Source organism: Syngnathus scovelli, chromosome 15 (assembly GCF_024217435.2).
Source record: "Syngnathus scovelli strain Florida chromosome 15, RoL_Ssco_1.2, whole genome shotgun sequence".
NCBI classification, from domain to species: domain Eukaryota; kingdom Metazoa; phylum Chordata; class Actinopteri; order Syngnathiformes; family Syngnathidae; genus Syngnathus; species Syngnathus scovelli.
The window spans coordinates 4,647,192-4,675,025 of NC_090861.1; the positions used below are offsets into that span (position 1 = coordinate 4,647,192).

The 27,834-nt window shown below is 39.4% G+C and overlaps 1 protein-coding gene across 3 annotated transcripts; it reads right to left on the reverse strand.

The window, feature by feature from the left end:
* Positions 1–27,697, reverse strand: uvrag (UV radiation resistance associated gene). Of its 3 annotated transcripts, XM_049743531.2 has the most exons (16): positions 27,328–27,697; positions 25,565–25,682; positions 25,372–25,406; positions 24,445–24,606; positions 24,268–24,342; positions 24,102–24,187; positions 22,369–22,474; positions 19,451–19,577; positions 16,797–16,881; positions 15,702–15,789; positions 15,425–15,485; positions 14,121–14,286; positions 10,948–11,023; positions 4,318–4,409; positions 2,188–2,263; positions 1,911–2,060 (listed from the first exon to the last, which is right to left on the reverse strand). In XM_049743531.2, the coding sequence occupies exons 1-15, from the start codon at positions 27,430–27,432 to the stop codon at positions 2,212–2,214; spliced, it is 1,434 nt and encodes a 477-aa protein (XP_049599488.1). In that variant the 5' UTR covers positions 27,433–27,697; the 3' UTR covers positions 1,911–2,060; positions 2,188–2,211. The 3 variants fall into 3 exon arrangements, with proteins under 3 accessions (XP_049599486.1, XP_049599488.1, XP_049599487.1); XM_049743529.2 differs by lacking the exon at positions 2,188–2,263 and having other exon boundaries at positions 1–2,060; positions 27,328–27,691; XM_049743530.2 differs by having other exon boundaries at positions 2,025–2,263; positions 27,328–27,695.
* Positions 27,698–27,834: the final 137 nt, after the last annotated feature.

The following is a 27,834-nucleotide window of genomic DNA, read 5'->3' on the forward strand; positions in this document are numbered from 1 at the left end:
TGGACTGCAAGTCTTTAATAACAAAAAGAAACCCATACAAAAGTATATGTACATGGTTACTTATTCAAATATCTTGCAGTTTATGGAAATGATCATAATACGGTTCATCTTGTCAATTTATATACAATATCTGTCTATTCGGACAGGACTCGAGCAGAAATGAAACGTGGGCTGCCAGCAAAAGAACTTTACACTGCGGCTGTCCACAATCAGGACCAACACAAATTGGTTGAGATATAATTTAACAATATACATTGGTTTTAATTTAGGGGCTATAACACAATTTATTTTAGGGGAAAAAAAACAACATTGTGCGACATAAATAGATATTTTTTCTGAACACCAGTGCAAGAAAGTATTCAGATCACCGAGATGAAATCCCAGATGAATGAATTGCGATATTTTATATCACACTTGTAATAGATCATGAGTGTGATTTTACAACCAATTACAGACATGTCTAACCACAACATTTAAGGTCTATTAAATATGAATCAGTGTAATTTTTATTAATGTCAAGACAGGGGAAGTATGACATTTAAAAAAAAAAAAAGACAATCATGATGGTCCAGTGAGGTCATCAGGCGGGCAGGTTGCCATGTCTGCACTTTTTGTTGTTGCCGCAACTGGTTGAATATGCAAATATCAAATTTCACATAATTGACCACATTCCTAAAGATCGATTTATTGATTACTATGCCGATCAAGTCCACATGATGGACAATGGATTACTAGCGGATACAGTTGACTGAGATCGACAATGTGCCGATGAATTTGAGCAGAGCGATAACTATGAAGCATGCAAAAACTTGCCTGGTGGAGACCAAACCTGAGGTATGTTAGTATGAAAAGCAGATGGTGACATTCTGCAGTTGCATCTTCTAAGACATGATTACAGGTTACATGATGAGTGAATGTTTCTGATTTAGAAGATGGGAATGGTGCCGTTTATACAAAACACTAGTTCAAAGATGTGATTCTTATTGAGCTTGAATTATTTTCTGAATATAAACAATATTGAATTATCAGTATTATTGGATCCATTTTTAAAATATATTAATGCCAGCTGTAAAAAAAAAAAAAAAAAAGCCAGCTCTTCCAATACTTGCACTGCATTTCATTTGAAAATATGCTATGGATTTTTTTTTTTTTTTATACTGTAATAAGTGCAAATTGGTCTAGAACATCTCCACCGATCTCCTCTCACTCCCTCAGCTCTCACCAAAATCCTTGTGCAAGTCTATTCCTCATCCATCTGCCTTTCTTCTCACTTGTCTGAGTTTTTACGCGGTCGACGGAAACTGGACATATTCTCATTCAGTGCGTAGATACGTCTGGAGAACTCCTCAAAGCCAGCCACATCCAGCTCCCCCAGCACCTGCTCATCACATTCCACAGCTACCGCTTGGTCCACGGGGATGCAGCGGTAGTCTTCCATGGTGGTTTCCTCGGCGAGCTCTAAGCCCACTCGTAGTCCCATTCCCATGGCCAGGTTGGTGGCCTCTGTGCCCATGATCTCCTCGGCTCGCTCCACTGAGCAGCACGCACCGGGACCAGGAGTCGGACCTGTCGCCTGTTCTGGTACCAAAGAGCCATTCATGACACTTGTGTGCTGACTTGCGCCCACGGGATTGTCTTCCAGTGTAGAAGAGCTGCAGGGCTTTTGCTCTTCAGTCTCATCTTTGTGGACATCTTTATAAGTGCTGTTGTGTATCTCCACCTCAGTGGTTGCACCTCCATCCTGCCCAATCTCTTTTTCCTCCTCTTTGGCTTCGGTGCTCTCTGTGAGGTCAAGCGAGGCCATTTTGGCATCCAGAGAGGAAGACAAGAGTTTCGGCGAAGATGATTGCATTGTTTGGGCTGTGGTGGTCGGCGCTTCCCCCACGGCATAACTGGGCGAAGGTTTTGTTTTGTATTTGTCAGCTTCAGAGCTCGCTCTCTTCCTCAAGCCCCGATCCGGGGAGCTGGTGTGCCGCGGCTTGGTCACGTCCGAGGCAGTAGGCACGCCGAGGTGAGACTTGGATGGCATTGGGATGGAGCTGGAAACGTAGTGTCGGTCACTGTGGACGAAGGAAACACACCAACTCAGCAATTGTGGTCAAATTTCAAGATGCCCAGATAGAGACGGTAAATTGGGTTCTGTTTCTGATCCAGGGTAGTGACAGCTGCATCTCTTCGCTTCCCTACATTTGTGAGCCTGCACTTTTGCTGTCATCCACAAGTGCACAGCAGGCACTCGCCCAAGTATGCCAGACATTTTCCGCTGTAACAGATAACAGACCCACAATATGAAACAGCCCACCTCGCCCGAGTAGCGAAGCCATAAATTAACTTAAATGGACCCTCCCTTTTCTGATAGGCATGGCCATTTATAATACACCAGGCCTCCTTATTTGGACCATTCTGCTAGCTCTTAAGTGAGTTCAAAAGGTCACAAAGATTCTCTTTGTGATCTCAGAAGATTCATGTTGGCTACTGAATTGCTTTACTGTTTTCATTTAGGAATGTCCCACATAAATTGAAGGCCCTTTTTTTTTTTTTTAAGAATATTGGAGCACATGTTGAGTGTGTACTTGTTTGATGGATGGTTTCACCATCAAGCATATGGCAGACGATTTTAAAAAGGACCCTGACAGTGACCTTGAAATCCTGCTTAAGAGAGTGCGGACATGCAGGACAATTTTGAAGAAGCGTACAAATGCCTTTCCACTTCTATGAGTAACTTGTCATACATCACAATGCCTTGGATGAAAATCACTGCAGTCATTCAACCTCTGCTGGACTTTCCTATCCTGGAACTTTCATTTTGGCCCTCCTACGGTTTTGCTTACTAATAAAGAACAGCAATGAAAACAAAATGTCTTTGCTAAAGTTAAAAAGTAAATAAATAAATAAAAGCACTGACAATAAGAGAAGTTGAAAGGCAGCCCATTCCCTTATCTTTTCAAATCGTATCATGCACTCATTTTAACCAAGACCATTTAAATCAAATTCCGTGGAAAGGAATGAGGACAGATGTCACACGGAGTCAGATATTGTTTTGAGAATTGGGAAAATGTATTTCAGACTCAGTCAGATATGGAAATGTAAAGCTTGTGCTTGAATCGAAACTTGGCAAGGTGAGTAGCTGAGTTTATTAAATATTCAGTTTGATAACTTAACTTACCTAATTTTTATTTTAGTAGCAGTCTAATCAACTTCACTGGGCAACCATGATTTCTTTGCCAACATCATCAACCTAAAAACTGATAGCCTGAACCAGAAATAGGCCTCACTTTCAAGATTTTTGCCCCCCCCCTTCATATCTCACAAATTTGTAAAAAAACAAAAACAAAGACAAAGAATTAAAGACCTTTGCATGATCCACTTCCTGCTAAAAAAAACAAGGTTTTGGTCCAAAGCAAGCAATGGAAGATACGACTTTGTTGTTGTTGAAAGAAATCCCAAAGTAACTTTGAGATAAAACATGAATAAAAAATGTGATATGAGCATTTCCAAAAATACTAATAAGGTTCATGTGATAAATGTTCTGTACTATTTTCTACTCTTTAAACTTCAGATGGCGAATGTAACAACATTCCTGAAATGAGCGGTGGGGGGTTAAATTTGTGGTTGGCAAAAATTGTGTCCAATTTAGATATATTATACTTCATTAGGGAGGTTTTAAAGTTCTTGGAAAACATTATAAATTGCATTTTTATCAGGCCGCCGGAGTAGCTCAACTTTGAGTTCTAGTGTGCAAGACTCTGGCCTGCAAACCATGTAAGTAGCTTCATCTAATTTTCTTGTACTTGTCAAAACCTGCGGCCAAAGTAGCGGCAGGCCAGTGTGAAAGCTTTTTAATGGCCAACATGTGTTTATTGCACCAGGAGGAGAAAATCTTGATTGAGCAGTTGACATGGGAATTAGTATTGAGTTTTGTTCCTGTTCTCTCACACATGCACGCACACACACACTAAATAAAATGCATGCTTTGATCAAATCTAACTTTGGGCCCTTCCACTTCCCATTAGGAGGTAATCAGAGGAAGGGCCATTTTGTGAGCACTAACTTTTGATGGATTCTCTTCTTTCAAAACAAAAGATTATTCAATTAATGTGTGTAATACACTTTTGAGGTCTCTGGGAGGGAAGCGGAGATGAAAGACAGCTTTGTTAAATTTCATTTAGATGTTTTGCAGGTTTTTTTTGCGAAGATAGAAACAGCATGGATGCAGTCAAGCATCTCGCATATTTGTAAAGACAAATAGAGTGAATAATAATTCACAGAAAAGGTCCGATTTTCGGGAAAAGATGATGACGGCTCTTTTTGTCTTACCATCGGACGAGCAAGCCATGTTCCAGAAAGTTCTTCAGATTGGGTAGTGTTTGCTGTAGGTCTGGGGTGGTCAAGCCGTGTTGATATCTCAGCTGCAAAAAAAAAAAAATTAACCACAAGCAACACACACCACATTATCTCCCCTCGACACATTCCTTCACCTTGACCCAGTTCTTCTCTTTACATTATATCTGATATGAGGTCATGAGTAAGGTGTAGGGAGACAGTGGGTGGCAAGAAAAAACAAATACACTGCTTTCAAAAGAAAAAAAAAAGTCACCAACACTTGAGAATCAAGCCGACACTTGCCAGGTTTATTTGCTCGATATTACAGAGCAGGATAAGCGCATCATGTCACACATTTGGAATAAATCCAAAGGGCCACACATGATACTGTTCCAGCTGACATGTGTTCTTTCCACTCAGTTACCATAGCAACACCTCTTCCTCTTTACATCCACACTACAATATTGATTGATGCTATTTAATAGGCTGCTGATGGTGGAAAAAGTTTTGAAATGATTTATCTGGGTCTTATTTTATAGCAGAAATTGTGGATTTTCAACACACGTGTGGATTTTTTTTTTAAAGTGCAACGATCAATTGACAATTAAATTAGGATTTATTTAATAAATTAAATTGATTAAATAATGATTTTTGACAATGTGACGTTGGAATAATACCATGTTTTCAAAATCTGGTAGCACATTTGGGTGTTAGCAGTGTCACTTATATCCATTGGGATACATCTCCAAAATGGCCCGAGTGTGAAGCATGTCTTCAGGGAAGGTAGAACGTAGATCAAAAAAATATATGTGTCAAAGTGTAGAGGGGATCATACCAACAAAAGAAAATAATAATTCCACTTGAGACCCCCAGTCATTTCTAGTTTCCCTTCCATTCATTTTGGTGATGTACGCTCGAACCCTTTTCATTCGTACATGTCCATATGTGTGCACGAGTGATCTTTCAAACTGCCCACAGGATTTTTTGTAAGGGGGCTAACCAGATCGCGGTGAGAAATTCCCATGTCCCATTGAGTAAAAATGTAAGGTGAGAGCTTCAGGGTGGAGTGGGGGCTCCCACTGGCTCTTTCACATGATGACATAGTGAAACAGATCCGTCCAGGACTCCTGGTCCATGGTTGATCACATCTTTGTGTCTCAACACCTTCCCTGTTTAGTTATTCAGCGAATTTCACTCAGGAGCCTCCGCAACTTGTGTGGTAGGCAATCAGCCGGTATGGCCGTGAGTGTTTGAGTGAACAACGGGCCTGATTTGACTCATCGTGATTACAAAGTCGAGTAATAATCCAAGAACTCTGCGGTGTATACAGAACATTCCTACCAATCTACTCGGCAGATATAAACACAGAGGCAACAGTCAGCGGTAACTTTACAGTACGTGCCACCCGCCCGATCTGCCCGTTGGCCACGAGTTCCGTGCTCTAAACAATAAGAGCCTGGCTTCTGCCACGTATTACCGTTTCCCTCTGTGTCACTCTCAATCAGCCCGAGATCCAAATGTGAATGTGGGCGGGCTGAACGGAACTTTGAGGTTAATTGCTGATGATGTGGAGAAGCAGAAGGAGGCCCAGTAACAAAGCATATGCTTGCATCTTCACTTAAGATGGACCAAAGGGCAATTCCTGGGTGAGATTTTCATGTTGCATTTGATGTTCAAGAGGTTTCAACATAAGGCACCAAATCAGACTGAATTGCACATGTCCAATGATGATCGCTACACCTTTGCCCATGGGGGCGTTTTAATAGTGGATAGATTTCTGAAACCCCAGGGAAGACAATCAAGAGTGAATTAGATCCAACAGCTTATAGCAAAGCCAGGTGTTCCTCCAACAACTATCCTTCTGGTCAAGGACCATGGGCTTTACCTAGACATGATATGAGCTAGTGGAAACTTTTGCATGCAATATTTCAGCAATGTATAAAAACAAAGAGATCACTGGGTCGTGCACTACTAAGGCAACCATCTTGGATGAGGTGTCCAAATGAATATACATAGAGTACTGTATTTTCCGGACTATAAGGTGCACCTAAAAACTTAAAATTCTCTCAAAAGTCGACAGTGCGCCTTATAGTCCAGTGCACCTTATATATGGACCAAATTCCTAAATTTAAACTGGCCCAAAGCATTGTGTCATAAAATCAATCACAAGTGGCCCGCTGAAGACTATGAATCATGAATCACAAAGACTATGGATCATTATTTCCATTCATTGAAGGTGAGCCTTATAGTCCGGTGCGCCTTATAGTCCGGAAAATACAGTAAAACTAAAAAGTACTGAAAACCTAATATATTTTTGTCCAGAAATCTTGAAGCAGTTATCGTTTTTTTTTTTAATACACGACAATATCAAACATCCATAGGTAAGGACCATAGGGCATACGATCTTCCTCAACAGATGCAATGCAAGTCTTTTGAAATGATCAACAAGCACGTAACAAGGTATATATTTAGAAAAATTCTTCTTCATTTCGTGCACTGTGCCCTTTAACACCCGTTGTTCTCCCCTTCTTTCTCTGGTAATGTAACACAGGTGTGGTGTATTCATTGAACCCGTCTGAGTCAAATTCAAACCAGATTGTTCAGTCGCATATCTTGTCGTTACACTTCACAAAGTATCATATTGCCGGCAAACTCAAGTCTGCAGATTTACATAATTATGAGAAAGGTTGCGTGAGATTAATTGGAAATTCAGTAAGAGAGAGCACCCATGACATTACACTCATGTCTGTTGTGATTGTTTTTCTGTTGTTTTTTAAAATCATTGGATTTAAGCCACAATCACTCAAGGTTATTGTAACCTCAGGGTTATTACTCTCACCAAAAAGAGACATTGGTGGTAAGCGACGGCAGCCAAGTAACCCGAAACCAACGTGGCCCATGTAAAGTCACAACACTGAGGTCAACTTCCTGTTTGCAAAATTGGCACACCACGTTGTCATCAATCCTCCATGGCAGCCCTCTAAAGTCTTATGTCTCAATGAGGCACCCCTTTGAGAATATGCTAAATAACTTCTTTGTAGTTTTCATTTCAAAGCATGAGCTACTACTTCTCACAGTAAGCCACTTTTTTTTTTTTTTACTAAATCAAGTGTTTGAAAATGGCCGGGAAATATCAATTTTATATTTTGAGTGCATTGCCTGGTTGCAAACAGCAGCTGATTCCGCCAATTATACTGCGATCTAAAGATCAACATGAAATTAGCCTTGAGAAGCTTTTGGAAGAGAAATATTGCGGTATACCTACAAGGGAATACTATTTTTATGCATGTGCAGTATTTCCATAAGGCCCCTATGAAAATAGAGAGATATACGGAGGATGTACGTATATATGGTTTGTGGGCAGGTGCCTATCCTGGATTCGTGCTGCTTTCATTCTAACCTCCCTGTGAATGGCTAGATTATTTTTCTTTCTATATTTTGGAGCTTCATGACTGGCAGTTGCTATTAGCATTAGCAAAGAACCGGATAAAGTTGTTCTTGTCAATTAGAGTAACATATTCGAGTGTGGCCAAATTCCCATGTGAAGTATTAACTGCATTTGCTTGCAATCAGATAAGGAGAGGTCCTGTAATCTGCGATTAGATTTGGGGATCTAAGATCAGAAAGTCCTCCGACTCGGTTAGTTACGGGCCTTTTGATTTGTTTGTATTGAAAACAACGGCGAGATTTTCTTCTTTATTTCCAGTAGCAGCATTCAAACATATGCTAAAGCCGAAGCACATTAACATATATACACAGTAATGTGAAGAAGCCTCACTTTTCCTACTGAAGACACACCAAGAAAATAATGCTACTATTTTTTTTAAGCAATCTAGAAAAGCCAAAGACTGATCAAGAGATGGGGGAAAATTTCACAATTATATTATATACGTATTACTGACAGCCTTGTTGTCTGGAGAGCCTTAATTTGAGCTGAACAAAAAGTAAATTGTGAGATGCATTATGATGAGTCGAAATTATATTAAAAGGAAATACGGCCGTAACAGTCTTTGCATTTCTTTTTCCGCGTAATCTTTCTTTCTTCTCTGAAAAGTGAGCCATGAAACGCAAGACTCAGCTGGACACAGAAAGGAAAACCTGGAATAGTTCAACAGTCCAGAAAAATCTTGCTAAGGCTGTCAAGCCCCACCTTTTCCTCTCAGAAGTAGTGAAAATGGTGATAAATGCTTCAGACATTCCAAGGTAGATCTCTCTTCCAGGAGCAATGCTTTAGGGATCAAATAGCACATTGTTTTGTTGTTTCCCACATAAGTACCCAACGGGAGTTCCTGGGAACAAAGTCAACCCACTTGGTAAAGTATCTGTCCAATTCATTGCTTATATCTGATACTACATTTGAATAGAACTCAAAACACTCCAAAGTCATTATACTACGCCAAGGGATGCAAGATGAACCCAAATGTCAAACCAGGATGGAGGCTTCAAGACAAGGTCATTCCTTCTTGGTGATTTCAAAGTTAAGAACAGCAACTTTGCAAGTAACCTAACTAGGAACTCTCTCAGGCCCATCAATAACTTCTATTTCTGCTTGTTTCCACACCCAGTAACCTCTTACTAGGCTTCCCTAAGAGTAATAACTATTTTTATAGCGCCACAATTGCCACTTTTAATTGCAGACGGCGTTCTGACATAGGCACCGGACCACCAGCGTGGCATTGGGCCTGGATATCATGGTGTGAAATTGCCCAAAGAAGGCGGAAGACTTTCCTCAGTAGACAGAAACAAAGATGAACCCTGAGCTGACCCGCTTAGCCAGTAACAGATTTGCTGTGTTTGAGTTCCCAATACTTGGCTTCCTGCGCCCGAGGCCCACATAAGATGATATATCATGTTTAGTGACTGAGAACTGATTGTGCTCAGACCGTACTGGCGAAAACCAGGATATTTTGTATAGAATCATTGTCGTCTAAGCAGCCACACATGGCTATTTCACAACAATGTAGTCAACTATTAACTGGAACAGGGAACATCGGAAGCAAGCACATACCAACAAGGATAAGGTTGATGTTGCGGTTCTCTGGGGGTCCGACATGATGACATGACGAAATTTGTATGAGTAGAGCAACATAATAAATTATTAAGCGATTAACAATTCCTGTATTATCCGGACTATAAGGCGCACCTAAAATCCTAAACTTTTCTCAAAAGCCGACAGTGCGCCTTATAGTCCAGTGCGCCTTATATATGGACCAAATTCCTAAATTTAAACTGGCCCGAAGCATTGTGTCATGAAATCAATCATAAGTGGCCCGCTGAAGACTATGAATCATGAATCAAAAAGACTATGGATCATTATTTTGTGATTATAAAGTAATTTGTTGCGTCTGAAGTTGAAATAAAAAAGATAAACTGGAGAATGATTTGATTTGGATTAAAAATCTGACATGATGCATTAATAGTGCGCCTTATATAAGGACAAAGTTTTAAAATGGGCCATTCATTGAAGGTGTGACTTATAGTCCAGTGCGCCTTATAGTCCGGAAAATACGCTAAGCAAGTGTCTGATGGAACTTCTCCAATACCACCAGAGCTAAAAACAATTAGATTCTGGCACACAGTTGTACACTATGTAAAGAAAGGATCTAAAGATCTATGGCTTCTTCATCGACTCTTAAAAATCTGGTGTTCAGTCCTCCTCTAAATGAATAATTCCCACCTTTCATCCTTTTGATCAAAACCATACACCATGACGTAAGCCCTCAAACAAGTCGATTTCATGAATCTTCCAACGGGGTGCCATCAGGTTTTAACTCTTGCTGAAAGTTTCATTTGACCTCTGCACATGGGACTGCCTTGAGGAGGTATTAAAAAAAAGTAGCTCCCAGATATTAAATCTTAAGCAAGAAAATTTGCTTGGCTAAATCAAAAGACAAATCTTTTCCATTTGATAAACAATATTAATAAAGCAAAACTGAATACACAAGTATGATGGTTCAAAGGAATCTTGTCGAAAATGAGATCCAGACAGACTCACAGACTCAGCAGATCGTTTTCACCTCTATCCATAAAACCAATACAGATTCAAACTTGGGTCATTCGAAAACAGATGTCGACCATCATCTGTTACACAGGTGGGTCCACATGTGGGGATCACCATAAGTTAATACCGTAACATTATGTGTGGAGCAACAGCGACATATTTTGTTAATACCATTGTTGTGTACAATGTAAACATAGATTTTTTTTTTTTTACTGCGTTAGAACTCAAGACAGCTAAAATATGTAGACAGTAGCTACGTTACACGACACAAGAATTTAATTTGATTTTAAAAAGGTTTACTTAACTTTTTGACTACATTATGTTGTTGTTAATTCATATCTCCTATTCTATTTAAGTACCGTATTTTCCAGACTATAAGGCGCACCTAAAAACCTAAAATTTTCTCAAAACCCACAGTGCGCCTTATAGTCCGGTGCACCTTATATAAGGACAAAGTTTTAAAATGGGCCATTCATTGAAGGTGCGCCTTATAGTCCAGTGCGCCTTATAGCCTGGAAAATACGGTACTGTGAAGTCCCATATGTGTCACTCAATTGATCAAAATATTATATACAATATACTGTACGTTTTTTCATATAACTGGACGTGTGTTGATATTTCACCTGAGCAATGTTCTTGTTGAGCAAGTAGACACCATATTCAAAATGAAACCGCTCTCCTCGGGGGTACAAAGGGAATCTGTGAATGAGAAGAGGCAAAAAACCAAACATTTCAACACTTCATAAACTTTTTAGCTGATTTATTGTCTGCAAGAAAAGCTGACACCTTCAAACAAATATTTGCAAGACAATTTTGCATTTACTACTACCAACCATTTGGCATTTCACAAGGTAGGCCAATTCCGCATTACAGGATTGTTGCTCGTTTGTATTGCTTGCTAATTTTTTTACTACGAAGGATTCAAAAGTATGTTGATCTTTGGTGGTGCAGTCGTCCAATAATTCATGTGAAAGTTTCACTTCTTATAGCCAGCAGCGTTTACGACGGAGAACCTTTGCAGATGTTTGAAGAAGCTGGCTCTGCATATATGAACCCATTGCATTAATGCTACCCCAATACCCCGGCTAAACTGAAAAATCAAACCGAAGATGGAAGAGTCCAAACAACTTGATCATTCCAACCATTTCCAACAAATAGAAGCTTTCCTATCCATATAGTGGGAAAATCCCATTTTTGCCAACCAGATGTTTCAACCAGGCTGCACAAAGGGTGCCTCTGAAGAATATGCTGACGTTCAAAGATGGAAAACTTTGCTACCGGGAATTAAAAGCTGCAGATCGTATAAAAAAGAAGACCTGCAAGATGCAACTATGCAATTATATTTCTGACTGACCAAGTCTTCATATAAGGAAGCAGTGTCTTCCCTCAGGGTTAAGGTCTTTTGTTAATCAGTGTGAGAACAAATGGAGGCTCTTTTCCCCATTTTTACTACGACCTGCAAGTGCCCCAGGCACTAGAAGAGTAATAAGTGGGACTTTAATAGACTCCTCTGTCTGTTATGAGATCACCCTAATAGCATAGCTAACGAGGATTCAGACCATCCCACTTGGTACTCAATTCATTTCTTCCACACCATTTTAAAACTTTTGATGAAAGCGTATTAACTCTCAAAACATTGCGATTTCACTCAAATAAAATAATTATTACTATGAAGAAACATGAGTAGATTAAAAAAAAAAAAAAGCTATGTAACATTCACAAGAATGAGAGCTTACTTTGTTACTACAGTTGGAACATGCATGGGAGAAATGAAAGGGAGAGTACAGAACGGAAATGGAGGACTTTTAATCACTGGGCCAGTGGCAGCTGCATACACAAAAGCTGTCTTCTACATTAAACACGCTTAAATTAATGACAGTTCTGGAGGAATATTCAGACTGGGGGGGTGGGGGCAGGGTGATATTTGTTCAAAGGATGCCGTGTAAATTAAACAGAGAAAATAGAAAACGATTTGTTTGTTCGTTTGAGTTGAGGACAAACGCAACTCGTCAAACGGAATATGACCAGATTTTCATTTTTGCACACAGTCTTGCTTAAAATTACTTTCATCGTTGTGGTTCTGGATTCATACGGTTCTCCCAGCCCTTGAACAACGAGCATTTTCTTTTTCTATGATTTCACAGGTTCTTTTCGTTGACCCTTATTACTCTTATCTCTCAATAGTAACCTAAATAATATAAATAATTAAAACGATTCCCTTTTCTATGTGACGCTAGATCTATGCAATGTCTCCGCTTGCTGTTTAAATGTCCGGGCACTGTTCTCAATCAAACTCCAAACATCTGGATCGCATCTTTCCAGATCACCCCCAAGCTTTAGCTGGGCTCTGCGCTCGTACAAAAAAATGTGGCCGTTAAGGTCCGCTGACTTCAGAAGATCAGCCCGAGTGCCAGACAGTCAATTTTCACATCTTATTTTCATACAATTGAAGAGTACCTTCAAACGGTGGTCTGCTCCAAAATGCCGGAGGACAACAATATTGGATTCAAGACTCTACTTCAGACATGTTTCTATATGAAGGCAACGTTACTCTCAGAAGTCATCTAAAATAGCAAAAAATCAAATAGTGGGTTCCTTATTGAGTACATGCCAGCAAAACACTGACTGCTTGCTAATCCTGCCACACTTTGAGAATCCGATCTCATGCCACCTCACTTATCTCAATCGCCTGGCTCTTTCCGACACTTTAAGCACCTGCTTTTTTTTTTTTTTTTTTACATTGTTAGAGCTGGCTAGGTGCTTTCCGTCTGCCCACACATCATTTTGCAGTGAGAGCACGCCCCGTGAGGGGCCCCTGGGGTCATAAACGCATACAGAGGGGGTGTGGAACTTTCCTGCAGCATTGACCCTATTCCTGCACACCATAGGGCACTCGTGGATTGTTGTGTCTGTCAAGCAGACGGCCTACGAGTTTATTTTTTGATGCCGGATCCTGGTGTGAATATCCTGCATGGAGGAACTAGAAATGCATACAGTGAAGCGAGGGGCCCCCCCCATGTCACATGGGAGTTTAAAACAACTGATTCTCTCCAGCTGTTGTCATGAGCTAATCATACATACTGTGATGCTCGTTCAATCATGAGCTCTGATAATGTCTCACTTTCCTCACACACTCACTCCCAACAGTTTGTCTTATTACGGATGACAGATGTAGATGGAGAAGTGTCAACGGTTATCTATAAGTTTTAATTACCGTATTTTCCAGACTATAAGGCGCACCTAAAAACCTTAACTTTTCTCAAAAGCCGACAGTGCGCCTTATAGTCCGGTGCGCCTTATATAAGGACAACGTTTTAAAATGGGCCATTCATTGAAGGTGCGCCTTATAGTCCGGAAAATACGGTAATATAAAATATTTTGGGGGTGGTCCTTTTATATTGAAAACAGTCAAATGTGTAACCTGTACTTAAATTATATATTGTTAATAAAATTCATGAAGAGTTTAGGAGCATGGTGTGATAAACAAAAGGGTGCATTCATACAAGGGGAACTCCTACTCGTAAATTGTAAACGTTCACTTACTGAAAGGATTTAAAAAAAAAAAAAAGTCAGTACAGACATGAAAATGTTCTTCCCGGAGGGTAAAGTATTGTGTATAATATTCGTGGCCTTGATGGTTGGTTACTAGAGCAAAACAAGTATAAATAATAATTAAAATAAGCTACATGTTATGTGTATGAGGACATTTTGACTGCAAGCTCATTTTTTTACACAAAAAATAATTTTGAATGAAGTGGTGATCTTCCATAAAAGGTCAACTCTTTCATCTACTTACTCTCTCTCCTTTTCAGTAAGTCTGTCAGTGATGGTATCTCTGATGGAGGAGCGTGAACCCTTGTGGATGACCGGATACCTAAGAGGGATCTGCAGGAAGCACGAGATCATCAGGACCAAGTGTGCCGTATAGCCCAGAGCTACTGCCAAACTCCCGTCATCCTTTGCTGCAGGAAAAATACAGGGGCAAAAAAAAAAAAACAATGAATCCAACATTCAATCGAGATGCTTTCTATAGAAAAATATAGAAAAAATACTGAAAATAAATTGCTTTGCTTTAAGCCACCCTCAAAAAGTCTCATCTGAGTGCTTTTATGGAATGCTAAACATTAAGATGAATATTGGGTCAGCTGACAGGCAATTAGCCATGGAGCAAACCTTAAGGGTGCAACAAGAGACTGACTGACCTTGTCAAGGTGAGTTAACAAAGAAAGCTTAGTTGAATGTTCGGAAGTGATGTGCCTTCATGCAGAATGGCTGTGACGGCCAGCGGGATTGACCCTGACCCTGGGTTCTAACGTGGAACATCCACCCCCGTAGGCCAGTATAAACTGGCTAACAATTCTGGACTTGGTGTGGCTCTCTCTGGGGTAGACCTCACACATTTGGGGTCAAGAGGTAAAATGGAGTTCAATGCATCTTCATGCATGTTGCAAGAATTCTGCAAGGCTTATCAAATTGGACGAAATTACTGACAAAGAATAAAGAGGATAATTGATGATTAATTAACCACTAAATAATAAAAAATATTTTTTAACAGGCTGAAGAATATTAAATGAAGGTCCTAAACTTCTGTTTCAATGCCAGCAGATGAATTTGTGAACAAGTGTGACCACAAATTACATCATTTACAATTTCTGCTAATACACAAATGTGCTTCTTTTTTTTTTTAACTTTTGCAATTTATCTGTTTGCCAACCATAATCTTTCATTTTCGACTCCAAAGTCTTCATTGCAGATAAAACGACCGTTTCTACCCCGCCTCTAACTCACTGCGTAATGCTCACTACTGCCACCTATAGCTCAGTGAATAGACAAACGACCAAGTTTCTCGTTGAAGGATACATTTAAGCATATCAAAACTGCATATCAACATCTGAACGTTTTTTTTCCCATGTGCTTTAAATATTAAAGTCTGTAGGACAGTCAGTCGAAATTATTACATCTTGAATAATGCTGCCTCCATATTGTATATATCTACATTAAAGTCTGCATGGTAGCCAAGATAAAATATTTGTTCAGCATGCCTTGCTGCAGCTCATCCAAGTGAAACCATGAAACACATGCTGGTAGACAATAAATTACCTTGAAAGTCTTCCGAATTTGGCAGCTTCACTCCGCAGATAACATAATCTGACGAGTTTGCCTGTGGAATGAAATAACAATTTAATTTTAAAAAGACAATTACCAGGTCTGCGATATTTCAAGTATTACAATTATATTAAAATGGAAGTTCCTTAACACAGAGCATGGAAGAAGATATTTGCAGTAGTGGAAAACAAAAAAGGGTAGCGTAACCATGCGAGATGTTTTGTTTTCTGTAAATTGCGACGACCGCACTTAATGAGCTTTGTACACTCACCGCATCGATGGGATAAATGTAGGAAAGCTCCGAGAGAAGCTGGCGGCAGCGAAACGTGAGTTGAGCATTGAACTTCAGGAACTGCTCTCTGGGGAGATAGCAAACCACACAATTTCTTAATTTCTTCTTAAGTATTAATGCAACTTAAATAGAGATACTGCAACTCTTTTTAAAATGTATGCAGAGTTATAGGAAGAGTACAGTGTCGTGATTTCATCTGAAATCACTCAAACTGTCCAATGGGCTTTGCCTTATCTAATCATTTAAGCCAAGATGCATGACCTTCACAAATCACTGTCCGTGAACATTCAAGCATGTTTCCCACATACGTGCTTGTCAAGTCGAAGTATGCTCTTTCAAGATTTCAGATTATCACACCAGTAGAGTTTGTTCAAAATCTAACATGGTAAAGAACTTTTTTTTTATTACAAATAGATATGCAGAGTAACACATTTGTTTAAATTAAAAACAAATAATTTTACCCCATATTGAGATCTAAAATGTGCTTTAAAAAAATGTGAACGACTCCCAAATAAAACTCGCTTTTGTTCCGAGCATACACTTATTTTTTTTCTGCAGTGGAGAATTAAAACACCCAGTGTGATGTGGTAAGAATAATCTATAATGACATTTTTATTTGAAAGTAAAATGCACTGGCAAGAAGACACAGGGCCTCCAGGTTGTGTGTGTGCGATTTTCAACATCCATTTAAATTTGACAATCAATTAAATATGAACAACATGTACTGACTGTAGGTCCAACAAATTGATATTAGGCAGATGTAGTTAGTGTTGATGTTAATTTCATGTTTTCTGGCCTTGCCGAGGCTCTGCTTGACCACCTGGTACTTCTCAAAGGAGCAAAAGTGTATCCAAAGCAGACAGCGCTCGCACATATATCCCCCAGGCCAATTCAAACAATCCAAGAAAATTTTTTTTTTAACATGCAAACTCTGAATTGAGAACAAATGTGAAATTCCTAATACAAAAAACACCTCTTTGTCTAGCATTTGGTATGTTCCAGTCCCTATAATATTAAGTTGATGGGAAATATAATCCAAATTGTATGAAAATTAAATAACAGGTACACACATACCTCTTGGCCGTACATTCCTTATGCAGCATGGTTAAGGATTCTTTTTCCTCCTTCAGAATTTGGTGTTGAGAAGAATACACTTCCTCTAAGAAACAATATAAAGAAAAAAAAATGTCTCGCTTTTATTGCCATGGTGCAGACTACATTTCAGTGAATTCAAATAATAATAAATATTGTAACGTATTGCAGTGTAACAGTTGCAAACTTGGATGAGCAATAAAAAAAAAAAAAAGAAATGATTGCAGTTTTTTATAACAGTGTCATCTCACCTGGAACTAAGCTTGCGCAATAACGTTCTAAAGCAGAAGCAGACTTTTAGCACGAAACTAGCACCCAGGGCCATTCTGCTCTACATTGAGCTCAAACTCCCGCAGGAACAGAGGTGGAGGAAGATAAAAAAAGAAAAAGAAAAGCAGTTCTTCTTCAAAGAGACACAGATCAGACAGGCCGTATCTCTTATTGCACTGTTGCTTTCATGTAATTCCCAGCACTGCCAATCTCTTCTTCCATCTCGTCACCAACCTTACTGGCACGAAAAGATAAAATATGCGTGCTGTACTCGAACTAGATGTGTCGTTTGTATTTTTTTTTTTTAAATAAATGGTAGTTAGGATCTAAACTTGACTGTGAATATTTAATGAAAAAAAGCTGTGCCAGCTGCTGTTGAAATGATCATCATGATCATAAATCAATCAGGAAGTGCAGTAAAATCTCTTTAATACGACAACTTGGGGTCCCACGGTGCTTTTTGAAAAACTATACGTACTGCAGAGTTTTGCAGTGAGGCCTGAACTCTGCGACCTCTGCAGTAGGCAAGGTGTGGACGTACATCTGCTGCCGTTCATTCGGACGTCACGGGTGCAATTCCTAGTTTGTACGCCAATATCCAGCAAGTGCTGGCCCCGAACCCGAAGAAAAAAAATATATGGCTGAGTTCGGAAGTGTATCCAGCATAAATTCTGATGCCCAACATCTTCAGTCTACTGATAGAAGAACCCGAATGGTTTTTGGCTTTAAGAAAAGACCATTTCAGATTTTTTTTTATTCTTGGTTTTAATACTGCTGCTTTAAATACCACACAACGATCATTTATTGGCCTAATTTATGTTAAAGAAAGGAAATTAAAGGCATGTGACCCCAAACAAACTCACGTTCCTGCATTTTAAATTCCCATATGTGAAAAGGAAGGAACGAGTCTCTCTCACGTAAGCTTTCTATAATGATTTTTTTTTTTTTGGTGAGTAAAATATGCAGTGGACCTCATACATTGGCAGAAGTCTGAAAGTCAAGTAAATGATCAGGAGTCTGTTTCAGCAAGTGGATTACCAGGCCACCGAGTGGGCTGTTAAAACTGTCAGGCTAATACAAACTGCTCAAGTTTTGAGTTTATTATGCTAACAATGTCGAAAATCAAAAAAAAAAGAGGGATCACATTTAACAAGCATCAGCGAATCGGCAGCAATGTATGCTCACTAAAACGCTCAACTCATCTTTATCGGCTACTGTAGTTCTCATGCAGGCATGCAGAATCTTTAGATGTTTGGGTTTTCCAGGACATTTGTTTTGAAAGAGGCCAGTTTTCTGGGCGTTAGAATTATTTGCTAATGGGCCCTTTAGCTACGTGAAAAATGTGAAGACCACACGGCCAGGTACGGATGAGATTACGGTGAGGTTAACAATCCAGTCTGGATGCCCGCTAGGGATTTAGCTCATAGCGCTAACAACACGTAAAACTGTCCATAAAACGCATAAACCTGAATCTAATTACCCTTGTAATGTGTAAAGATTTACAAATTAAACACGTGGTTTTTAATTGAATTATTAATTACACAAAATTGATTGTACCAAATTTGGTGAATGTCAAGGTTTTTATTTGATGATTATGAAACGTTGGTTGATTAGATAATTTTGCTCAATTCTTTAAATATTTAAACTATTTTCACACTGATTTATGAGCAGATTTTCCCTTCGCCGCCTCGTTTCTTTACTGTCCAGTCAAAGATAAACCACGGATGAGATGAAAGCGCTGAGCTTTCATGGCTGTAAACAAAGCGATAACGATAAAGAAAAAAAAAAAGGTTAACGACGAGGATGTTAAGTGCAAAGGAGAATTCTTGCTTAACTCCTCAGAGTGAATTTTTGTCTCTTGATTTTTTTTGCATATATGTAGCGACGTCACGCTCGTTCGAAACAAACTAGGCAAAAGTACACCTGTGTAGGAAATGAACAGGAACCACGCTGACGTATTTAATAGTGGTTGTAAAATCTAAGCTTGAGTGCTGCAAGCGATTCCCCGAAGACACACCAACCCAAAATACCTGTGTACACCTGGAACAAGTATTTCGGTTGTGCTCACCAAATGAGGCCTTCCATCCCAAATTAACATCAACAATGTCGGTAAAACATTTTTTAGCTCGTATAACTTCAATATAAGAAATTGCAGGGTTGAGTCGCCCCTGGTACAGATTGCCTAAATCACAGGTATGAAAGGATATATTAGATTAAATATATAAAATGGGTTTTCACATTCCATTCAGTGTAACCTTTTTTTTTTTTTTTTTTTTTTTGGTGCGTCTGACTCGACTTTTGAATTGAATTGAATTTTTATTTACATTGCTATTTGGGAACATTTGAAAACTGTCTGTACATCTTACCTTTCTTCTGAAGCTGTGCCATGTCCTTCTGCCGCACATCTATTTCTCTCCCAAGGGCCTTCCTCTGCCGCTGCAGTTCGCTATGAAGAACAGCTAAACGCAGCTGCATGCACTCCCGCTCTTTTTTCTGCACAGAGCAAAAAGCAGCATAAAGAATGGATGACAGCAATTTGTGTATTTAAAACCTTGCTGTCCTTGACTGGCAAGCTATGTGACCTGCATGTATCATGTTTAAATTGCCTGTCGCATCCATAGTCAAGCAAAGGACCTCATCTCCCCCTTGTGTAATTAAATGTGCATTGCAGTGACAGGAAACAGGCGGATGTGATTTAACGCGTTCCCAAATCCAAACACAAAAAATATTATTGATGTGCTCAAATTTATGACTCAAGCTCAATGCAATGTATTTTTTAACTTCAAAAGTACTTTATTTCATACAAGCAATAATGGAACTAGGCACTCCCGCTGATTTAAATTCTAAGATGTCACATAAAATCATTTTATTATTTTCTTTTTTTTTTTTAGATATAGACTGACGTGCAAGCAATGTTGGGATGAAAGACTTGGATCTTGTTTTTGATCCAGTTGCCAAACCAGGCTATAACCCCCACACATCTACTCAGATAGGGATCTGATCGGACAAAGATTACGCTTCTTCCTCAGAAATGCGGAAAACATGACAGTTACGAGTAAAAAAAAAAAAAAAAAAATGCAGAGAAAAGACTGATAGAGCCTCCATCCTGAAATATGTGTTAGTTACCGTCATTGAGCAGCCCAGTTGACGGGTCACGCACATAACAGTTCTGGTGCCTGTGATTCCTACTGAACATCAAACAGTAATGGGTCAGCTGTGTAAATACACAGCGGGCGTGTTATAACCCAAGAGATTAATGGCAGAGGGTGGGTGATGAGGTGAAAGGGCCATGCGCTGAAGGTTGGTGGCCGCCACTCGGTCCGACTTTGATCTGAGCTCTTTCTATGATGCCCATATGAAGCTCTACAAAGCAAAGTGTGTGGGGGGGAGAACCTTAGAAGAGCAACACAATGCTGCACTCATTCCAAGCTGGTGGGCTTTGACCAAACGGTAGAAAACAAGGATTATGTGATTTATTAGCTGATGTGAGCTTTGAAGGAATGTTTCAATAAGCAGGAAATATCGGAGACAAGACTGTGAAAGGGCATCTTTGTGACAAAAGATTGGGGCCTCCATGTTGTGGCGCGACTAAGCAGCGCCATTGTGTGCTACAGCTTTAATAAGTACGAGAAAGGAAAAGGGAAAATAACGGGTGTGATTAAAAGAACTGTCGACAGAGCAATTCGAAGCATTTAGTTTCTGAAAAGAAAACAACAGTATCATACGAGTCGTGTACCTTAAAGCTCCCCACTTTAAGCCGTGACTTCATCCCGCAGCTTCCTGCGTCTTAAACAATGATATGGCTCATTTGCTAGATTTCTATGGAGTGTTACATTGTTGTTTCTACTTAGGTACTTTTTAACCCGTTTTGAAGAGGTAACTGTAAAATGGACGCCTCAGGAATAATGAATACGCTTTTAGTATATACACCTAATCGTTATGGCCCCACTAATGATGTGATCATCATAAAATACGCTCACTATAAAATTCTCCATCATTTAATCACCCTGTTTTAGGTATATTGCCCCTTTGGAAGGTCATCAAGATGGGGATGGGGGGGTGTACCGTATTTTCCAGACTATAAGGCGCACCTAAAAACCTAAAATTTTCTCAAAAGCCGACAGTGCGCCTTATAGTCCGGTGCGCTTTGTATATGGACCAAATTCCTAAATTTAAACTGTCCCGAAGCATTGTGTCATGAAATCAATCATAAGTGGCCCGCTGAAGACGATGAATCATGAATTAAAAAGACTATGGATCATTATTTTGTGATTATAAAGTAATTTGTTGCGTCTGAAGTTGAAATAAAAAAGAAAATGGAGAATGATTTGGATTAAAAATCTGACATGATGCATTAACGGTGCACCTTATAGTCCGGTGCGCCTTATATAAGGACAACGTTTTAAAATGGGTCATTCATTGAAGGTGCGCCTTATAGTCCGGTGCGCCTTATAGTCCGGAAAATACGGTATATAAACCTCATCGTTATGGCCTGACTAATGATGTGATCGTCATAAAATATGCTCACTATAAAATTCTCTATCATTTAATCACCCTGTCTTAAGTATATTGCCCCTTTAGAAGGTCATCAAGATGGGGATGGGGGGTTGCATATGCTCCACTAAAGAACACTGAGCTAACAGCCTAGGCTGCCAGCTCAGCAACTAGCACCCCATTTGAAGACATACCAAGTGAGGATATAAAGGTCGCACCTCAAAGTCAAAGTCTACTAGAAGGATAAAAAGACAAAGGTGTCACTGCCTCGGGCAGGGGATGCTTCTGAAGGCAGTATTTACAATAAACAACGTCAAAGCAGGGATCAGAGTTTGGCTTGCACAGCTGTGTGGCTACCAATTCCAAAAATGTTAGACATGCTTTCTCGCGTTTGCTTTGTGCATCAACAATGGATTTTGGATCCATTTTGACAGATGGGCTATTCAAGCAGCCAAAATGGAGGAAACAATAACTGCTGGGTGAGTGTGTGAAATTACATCTCGTATTAGTTTGGGTGATAGAAGCTCTTAAACCCCGTTGAGCTTTTAGTACAACAGACTCGGCCGACGCTTATTAGTTCAAAGGCAGATAGGCGCCTTATGGCTGATCGCAGCAATTACGAACCTTCTACTAACATTGCAACCCCGACTCGTACCTTTTGATACTTTCTGAAAAGAAATGTGAAATTCAAGTTATCATACAATCAAGCAATTTACAAATTGAGGGAAATTGAAAATAAGCAATTTAAGTTAAGCAATCAAATTCATTGTTGGCATGTGACGGCGCTTACCCGCACTGTGCATGTTGCTGTTGTTCTCAGCTTCTCCTCAATCTCCTTCCCAATTTTCTGCACTGTTACTTGGGTCTGTTTGATGGCTCTTTGGGCTGTGTGGAGCCTACAGTAAGACACCCAAAATAAAAAAATAAATAAATAAATAAAAAATCAAGGTCATTGTATTATCAAACTATTATTAATTTTAATTATTATTGTCTCTCTCCTGCAGCTAAGCCAGGAAAAATGTAAACAAATAGTTTTTTTGCAGTAAAATAATTTCATATTTTTTGCCCAGGCTTCTTTTTTTTTTTAAATCTCTCTGAGATGACAGTGACGACAGCTGACGATAGCGCTTTGGAACATCAGGGCAAATCTGTTTTGACAGCCTGATGTGTTTAGGTGATTGCGACTGGCGAATCTGATATGGCTTTTTCCCCCACAGGTGAGAAGAGTTATCTGCTCTCTTCTTTTCACGCATGTCAGCCCCCATCGTTCCTTGTCGCCCATCGCCTGCCGCTCAGTCAAAGTAGCACAACATCTGAACCAAACTGAGTATCCAGAGCGTCTCACTAACCATGGCAACTTTCTTTTTCCAACATAAGACAGACACCAAGCAACTAGTATATAAAATCAAATAATTTAAAAAAAAAAAGGGGGGGGGTTACAGGAAGTTATGACTATGGCTCTGCCCTCGACCCTTGAAGACGATAATCATCGTCAAAACAAAAACATTTGTTCCTTTGACAGTGATATTTGATACAACAGGGTGTCAGATAAAACCTACGTTGTGTTATAAGTGGACAAAAATGTTCATGAAAGAGAAACGCAGAAATTTCACAAATCCGACAAAAGCAATAAATAAATATTTACACTGGATTTTGTGCTTAGACACCTGCGTTTGTTTTGAAACTAGGAAAAAGTGAAATTATGAAGAATCTTAATCGCTCTTAGGAGCTGTTCGCAGCAGCAGGAGGGACAAAGATAGATCACCGTAACTGTGTAGAACCATGTGGAGTTCCCACTGGGTGTGGACGGAAGTAGAAGAGAACGGTAAAGAAAGCTGGAATAACACAAGACGCAAAAGGCAGATGTCAAATAGACTAAACTACTACTCCAAGTAATGAGGTTGCTATGATTAGTCTCCTCTCGTATAAACGTAACCCAATTCTACTTCTTGATAAAAGAGTAGAGTTCAAATGACGATCGGAAAATTCCTTTCATTGCATTACAGGGAATATTTGAAAACCCTTCTGTGAAAATGTTAGTGGAAACTGTCCCAAATGACAGGATATTTGTTTTATTTTGGTGGAGTCTAACTAGAATCATCCAATTTGGCAGCACAAAAAAAATGTGTGTAATTAGGCTAGGACGTGATCTGGCTATATTTACCGGAGGGCATTCCTCGGGGAAGCCCTGTGGTTACTCCAAGTAGTGCTTACGTCTTATAGATAACCTAAATGACACTCATGCTTACCAACAAATTGTTATTTTGAGAGCCCCTAAAATGGTGAAGCTACCAAAATACTCACTCAACAAATCACCATCTCCCTCTAGTGGTCTTACTTTGGGCAGCATCTATTTTCTTCCATTGAATTAACACATTCATTCTGCATGACTTCACCTCTGCAATTTTCTTCTATTTTTTTTTGTATGTATAAAAAAAAAAGGGATTTTTATTTTAACCCCTGACGCCAATCTGCCCAAAAACAAACATGGCCTCCTTTTCATCCGACAGCAATGACTCTTACCTGAGCAAAGAGAAAACGCTGTAGGAATTTCGGACTGAGCTCTGGTCGACCTGAAGTAGACTATTTTTCTTCCGCTCCGAATGATCCTACGATGGAAAGGCGGCAGAGATGAAATGAGGCAATTACCAGCAATTAAGAACTTTCAAGAAATGGATCAATACTTCACCTTATGGTCAAAGTCAGCCGCATAGTAGCCATCGTTCAAGCCAAATATGATCTCATTTGTATTCCTGGATCGAATCTGTAAAAATAGCAATGATACAGATTCATTTATATCATGTTTGGGTTCTTGTATGTTCATTTTTTTAAATATAAATAAAACACAAATATCTCCATGACTGACCTGTTGCCCCGTGTATCTGAGGCCATCGAGATTGACCTTCCATTCTATGAGGAGCTGGAAATGTTCCTCCTGTCCTCCCCAGATCCTTACCACAAAACAAGATACTGAGGTGTCCAGAAGGTCTGGTAACATGCCAAAATCCAAACTCCTCCAAGTAGGATTCTTTAGAACAAACATAGAAAACATCAATAGCAAAAAAAAAAATTATTCTCTTTCAAATTTGTCAACACAGCACAGGAAAGCCTCAAAACTAGTGAGAGTCCTCAACGGGAAGTAGAAAGTCATTGCTGAATGAAAACAGGAAGCTTTAACGGGAAACATTTCACAAGAAAATTGATGACGGTATTGAGACAGAATACTAGAAAACTTTTGCCTGCATGAAATTGTTTGAGAGGAAGTTGAGTTGAAAGGAGTCATGACTGTCGTAATTTACACAGTGGCGTATTCCAAGGGGGGCACTGCTCTGAGCACGAGCAGCATGCGTGAAACCAGCTTAGGTCAGCTCATGACTCAACAGCAAGGCCGACAGCAACATGGAGAACCGATTATTGGAAGGCCTGCATTTTTTTTTTCACACACCAGTTTGAATAGAGAAAAAAAGATTATATTGTTTTTATAGATACAGTGAATATAAATTGGACAAAAAGATTAGGAGAAAAAGTAAAAAAAAAAAAAGGAACTTAATGGCCACTCAAGTCTTCTCTGCTCTGTGAGTGATAAGCTTAAAGAGGCCTTAGTTTGGGTTTTCAACCTCAGGCAATGAGGAACAAACAGTATTTTGCAAAGACTGTTGCAACTAAATTGAGTAGCACAGACGAGAACACTTATGCTAAAAAAAAAAAAAATACAATAAAGGCATCCTATAATGACTACTGACACACATCCTCATTATACCCTGAAAGCAATGTTAAAAAAAATCATACTCACCAGTGAGTCTCGTATGACTTCACTCTTGTAAAAATCTAAAAAGACATTAAGAAATAATTATTAAAATGGACACATACAGATGAAGAAAGTCAGCCACAAAATTAAATTCGAGCTTTTTTTTATTATTATTATTATTTTGTGATTGTTTTTGTAACAACCACATTCTCTCGTGCAAGGTCAAGTTAACACTGACCGCTAGATATGCGATCTCCAATACACAGATGGAGGGTAAAGTATGTGTCCAGCAGTGGAGAACCATTTTTATTGACAATGTTTCTTGCCGCGATGCTCCGGAGGTGACGCAGTCGTCTCTGTTGGACACACACAATAAAATAGAGCATTTAAAGTTAGCTGAAAACAGAAAATCAAAGCGACGTTTCAAAATGCAATTGTAGTAGAGGATGAAAAGAATGGTTGGTTTGAAAAGATACAACTCGGTTTTATTTTTATTTTTTTATTTGGCTGCATGTTAGGTGTACGTATGACGTGGTACAGGTAAATTTGTTCTCGATGGCGTTTAGCTGACTCTGCCGACTAGCATTGCATAGTAAATGAGATTTGAAACACAAATGTCAATCAAGTTCCTGGTTTTGGGCAAATTTGTTAATAATGGTGCACAATGTCCCTGGTGACTGCGGTTCCAGTTGCATGCCTGCAGTCATACTGAGATTAAATGGAAGTCATGGGATTCCCTATACGATTAAAATCGTCAGACACAAGAACACTGATTGTTCCATGTGAGACTTTTAACCTCCCCTTAAAAAATGTCAGTACGCCTGGATGAATGTGAACCTCAGGCAGAGAGAAAAGGTTATGACTTCAATGTGAAACGAGTACTGTGAAAAGGGAAACGATTCTGTTCATGCAAATATTAATAAGATCATTTTTTCCAGACTCACAATCATACCAAATTGCGCTAACAATTTCAATGAGGAAAATAATTAAAAAGTGCTAATAAGTTATAGAAGCGCAAAAAAATGTGCATTCTCCTAATATGCATCACTCATTGGACTGAATCTGTTTGACTGAAAACTGAGAAATCTCAGTTAATGCTACCCATGTGACTACACTACATGTGAGTAACTATTAGGGGAAAAAAATTCACAGTCTGATATTGTATTCCAAATCTGAGCACCATTGTGCTTTTTATGGAAACAAGCCTTCAATATGTTAATGATTGCTGCAGAGAAAAATTAATTTAGCCATTGGTGTTACATTCTAAGTATAGTTGATGTAACACGTTTTCTGTAATGTTAATTCTGCTCACATTCGTATATAGCAACTCAAGCAATTAAGTGAATGTGAGAAAAATGTGACTAACACAACTTGCCATAATATCCAATATGCAAAACATTGTATTATTTTTAATCTTTTTTTTTTGTGAGCCTTGTTAAATGACTGCCTATATAACACGTGTTTGGAACTTGCACAATACACTTCCAAATTCCAATGAATGCAAAATAAAACGTAAACTGATTTCAGGCATATTTCAAGTTTAGTGATAGTCTAGTTGGAAAACTATTCCAGTTGCCGATGTTTAAGTGCAAACAACTATGAAGAATGTTGCCCCCCAGTTATGACATATGCCGGGGTTTTCATTGCTGTCACTTGAGAGAAGGAATCGAAAGTTAACTTGCAGGAACACGAAGTGTTTCTCGCGTAAGAAAAAAAAAGAGACTTCTTGCAGTCTTTGTAAACTACCCGGAAAAACAGTAGAACATGTCGATTGCAGAAGCAATGGTTTTATAGTATTCTGCATGTCACCCAAGCTAGCAACCTGCACGCTAGCAGCTGTTAGCTTCAGGAGCTAGCCTGACAGGGCCGCCTTACTCCTCCAGGCAGCAGTTGCAACATTCAACTCCTAAAGCACACCGAAGCCGAGACAGCTCTGTCTAAATCGCCTGCTAATTGAGTGTTTTGGCTGCGTCAGGGTGTATTAAAAGGCTTTGGTGTTACCTGCTGGGATGTGAGCTCTACGTGCAAGGATCGAGATGATGAAGCTCCAGAGTTGGTAACAGAGGCGGCGGAGATGGGAAGAACCCGACCGGTGATGGAGCTCATCCTCCTGTCGGCATTGAAGCGGGGCTCCCTCCGTCAAAACATGTTCAGCACCCACAGATCCGTGTCTTACAAGGTTAAGGAATTAGGACGAGAAACGCACGAATGCATTTTCTCCTCCTACAACTAACAAGCCACAACAGCTGTCAGCGAACAAACGGGACGTAAACAAAGTACTGTACTGCAAAGGCTATTTTGCTACACTGTTCGGAAATCCGTCTCCGGTTTAGTGCTGTGACGCACACGCTTCTGATTGGCTGATATATACCGTCAATCATAAAGAAACAACGCCTTAAATTGAAAACTCGAGTGACTATTGGCTAGTTTGTCTGTTTCTCCTCTACAGTGGGCGGGTTTACGTTGAAATTGTCAAAGCAGCGGAATATGAGGAAGTAGTACTCAAAA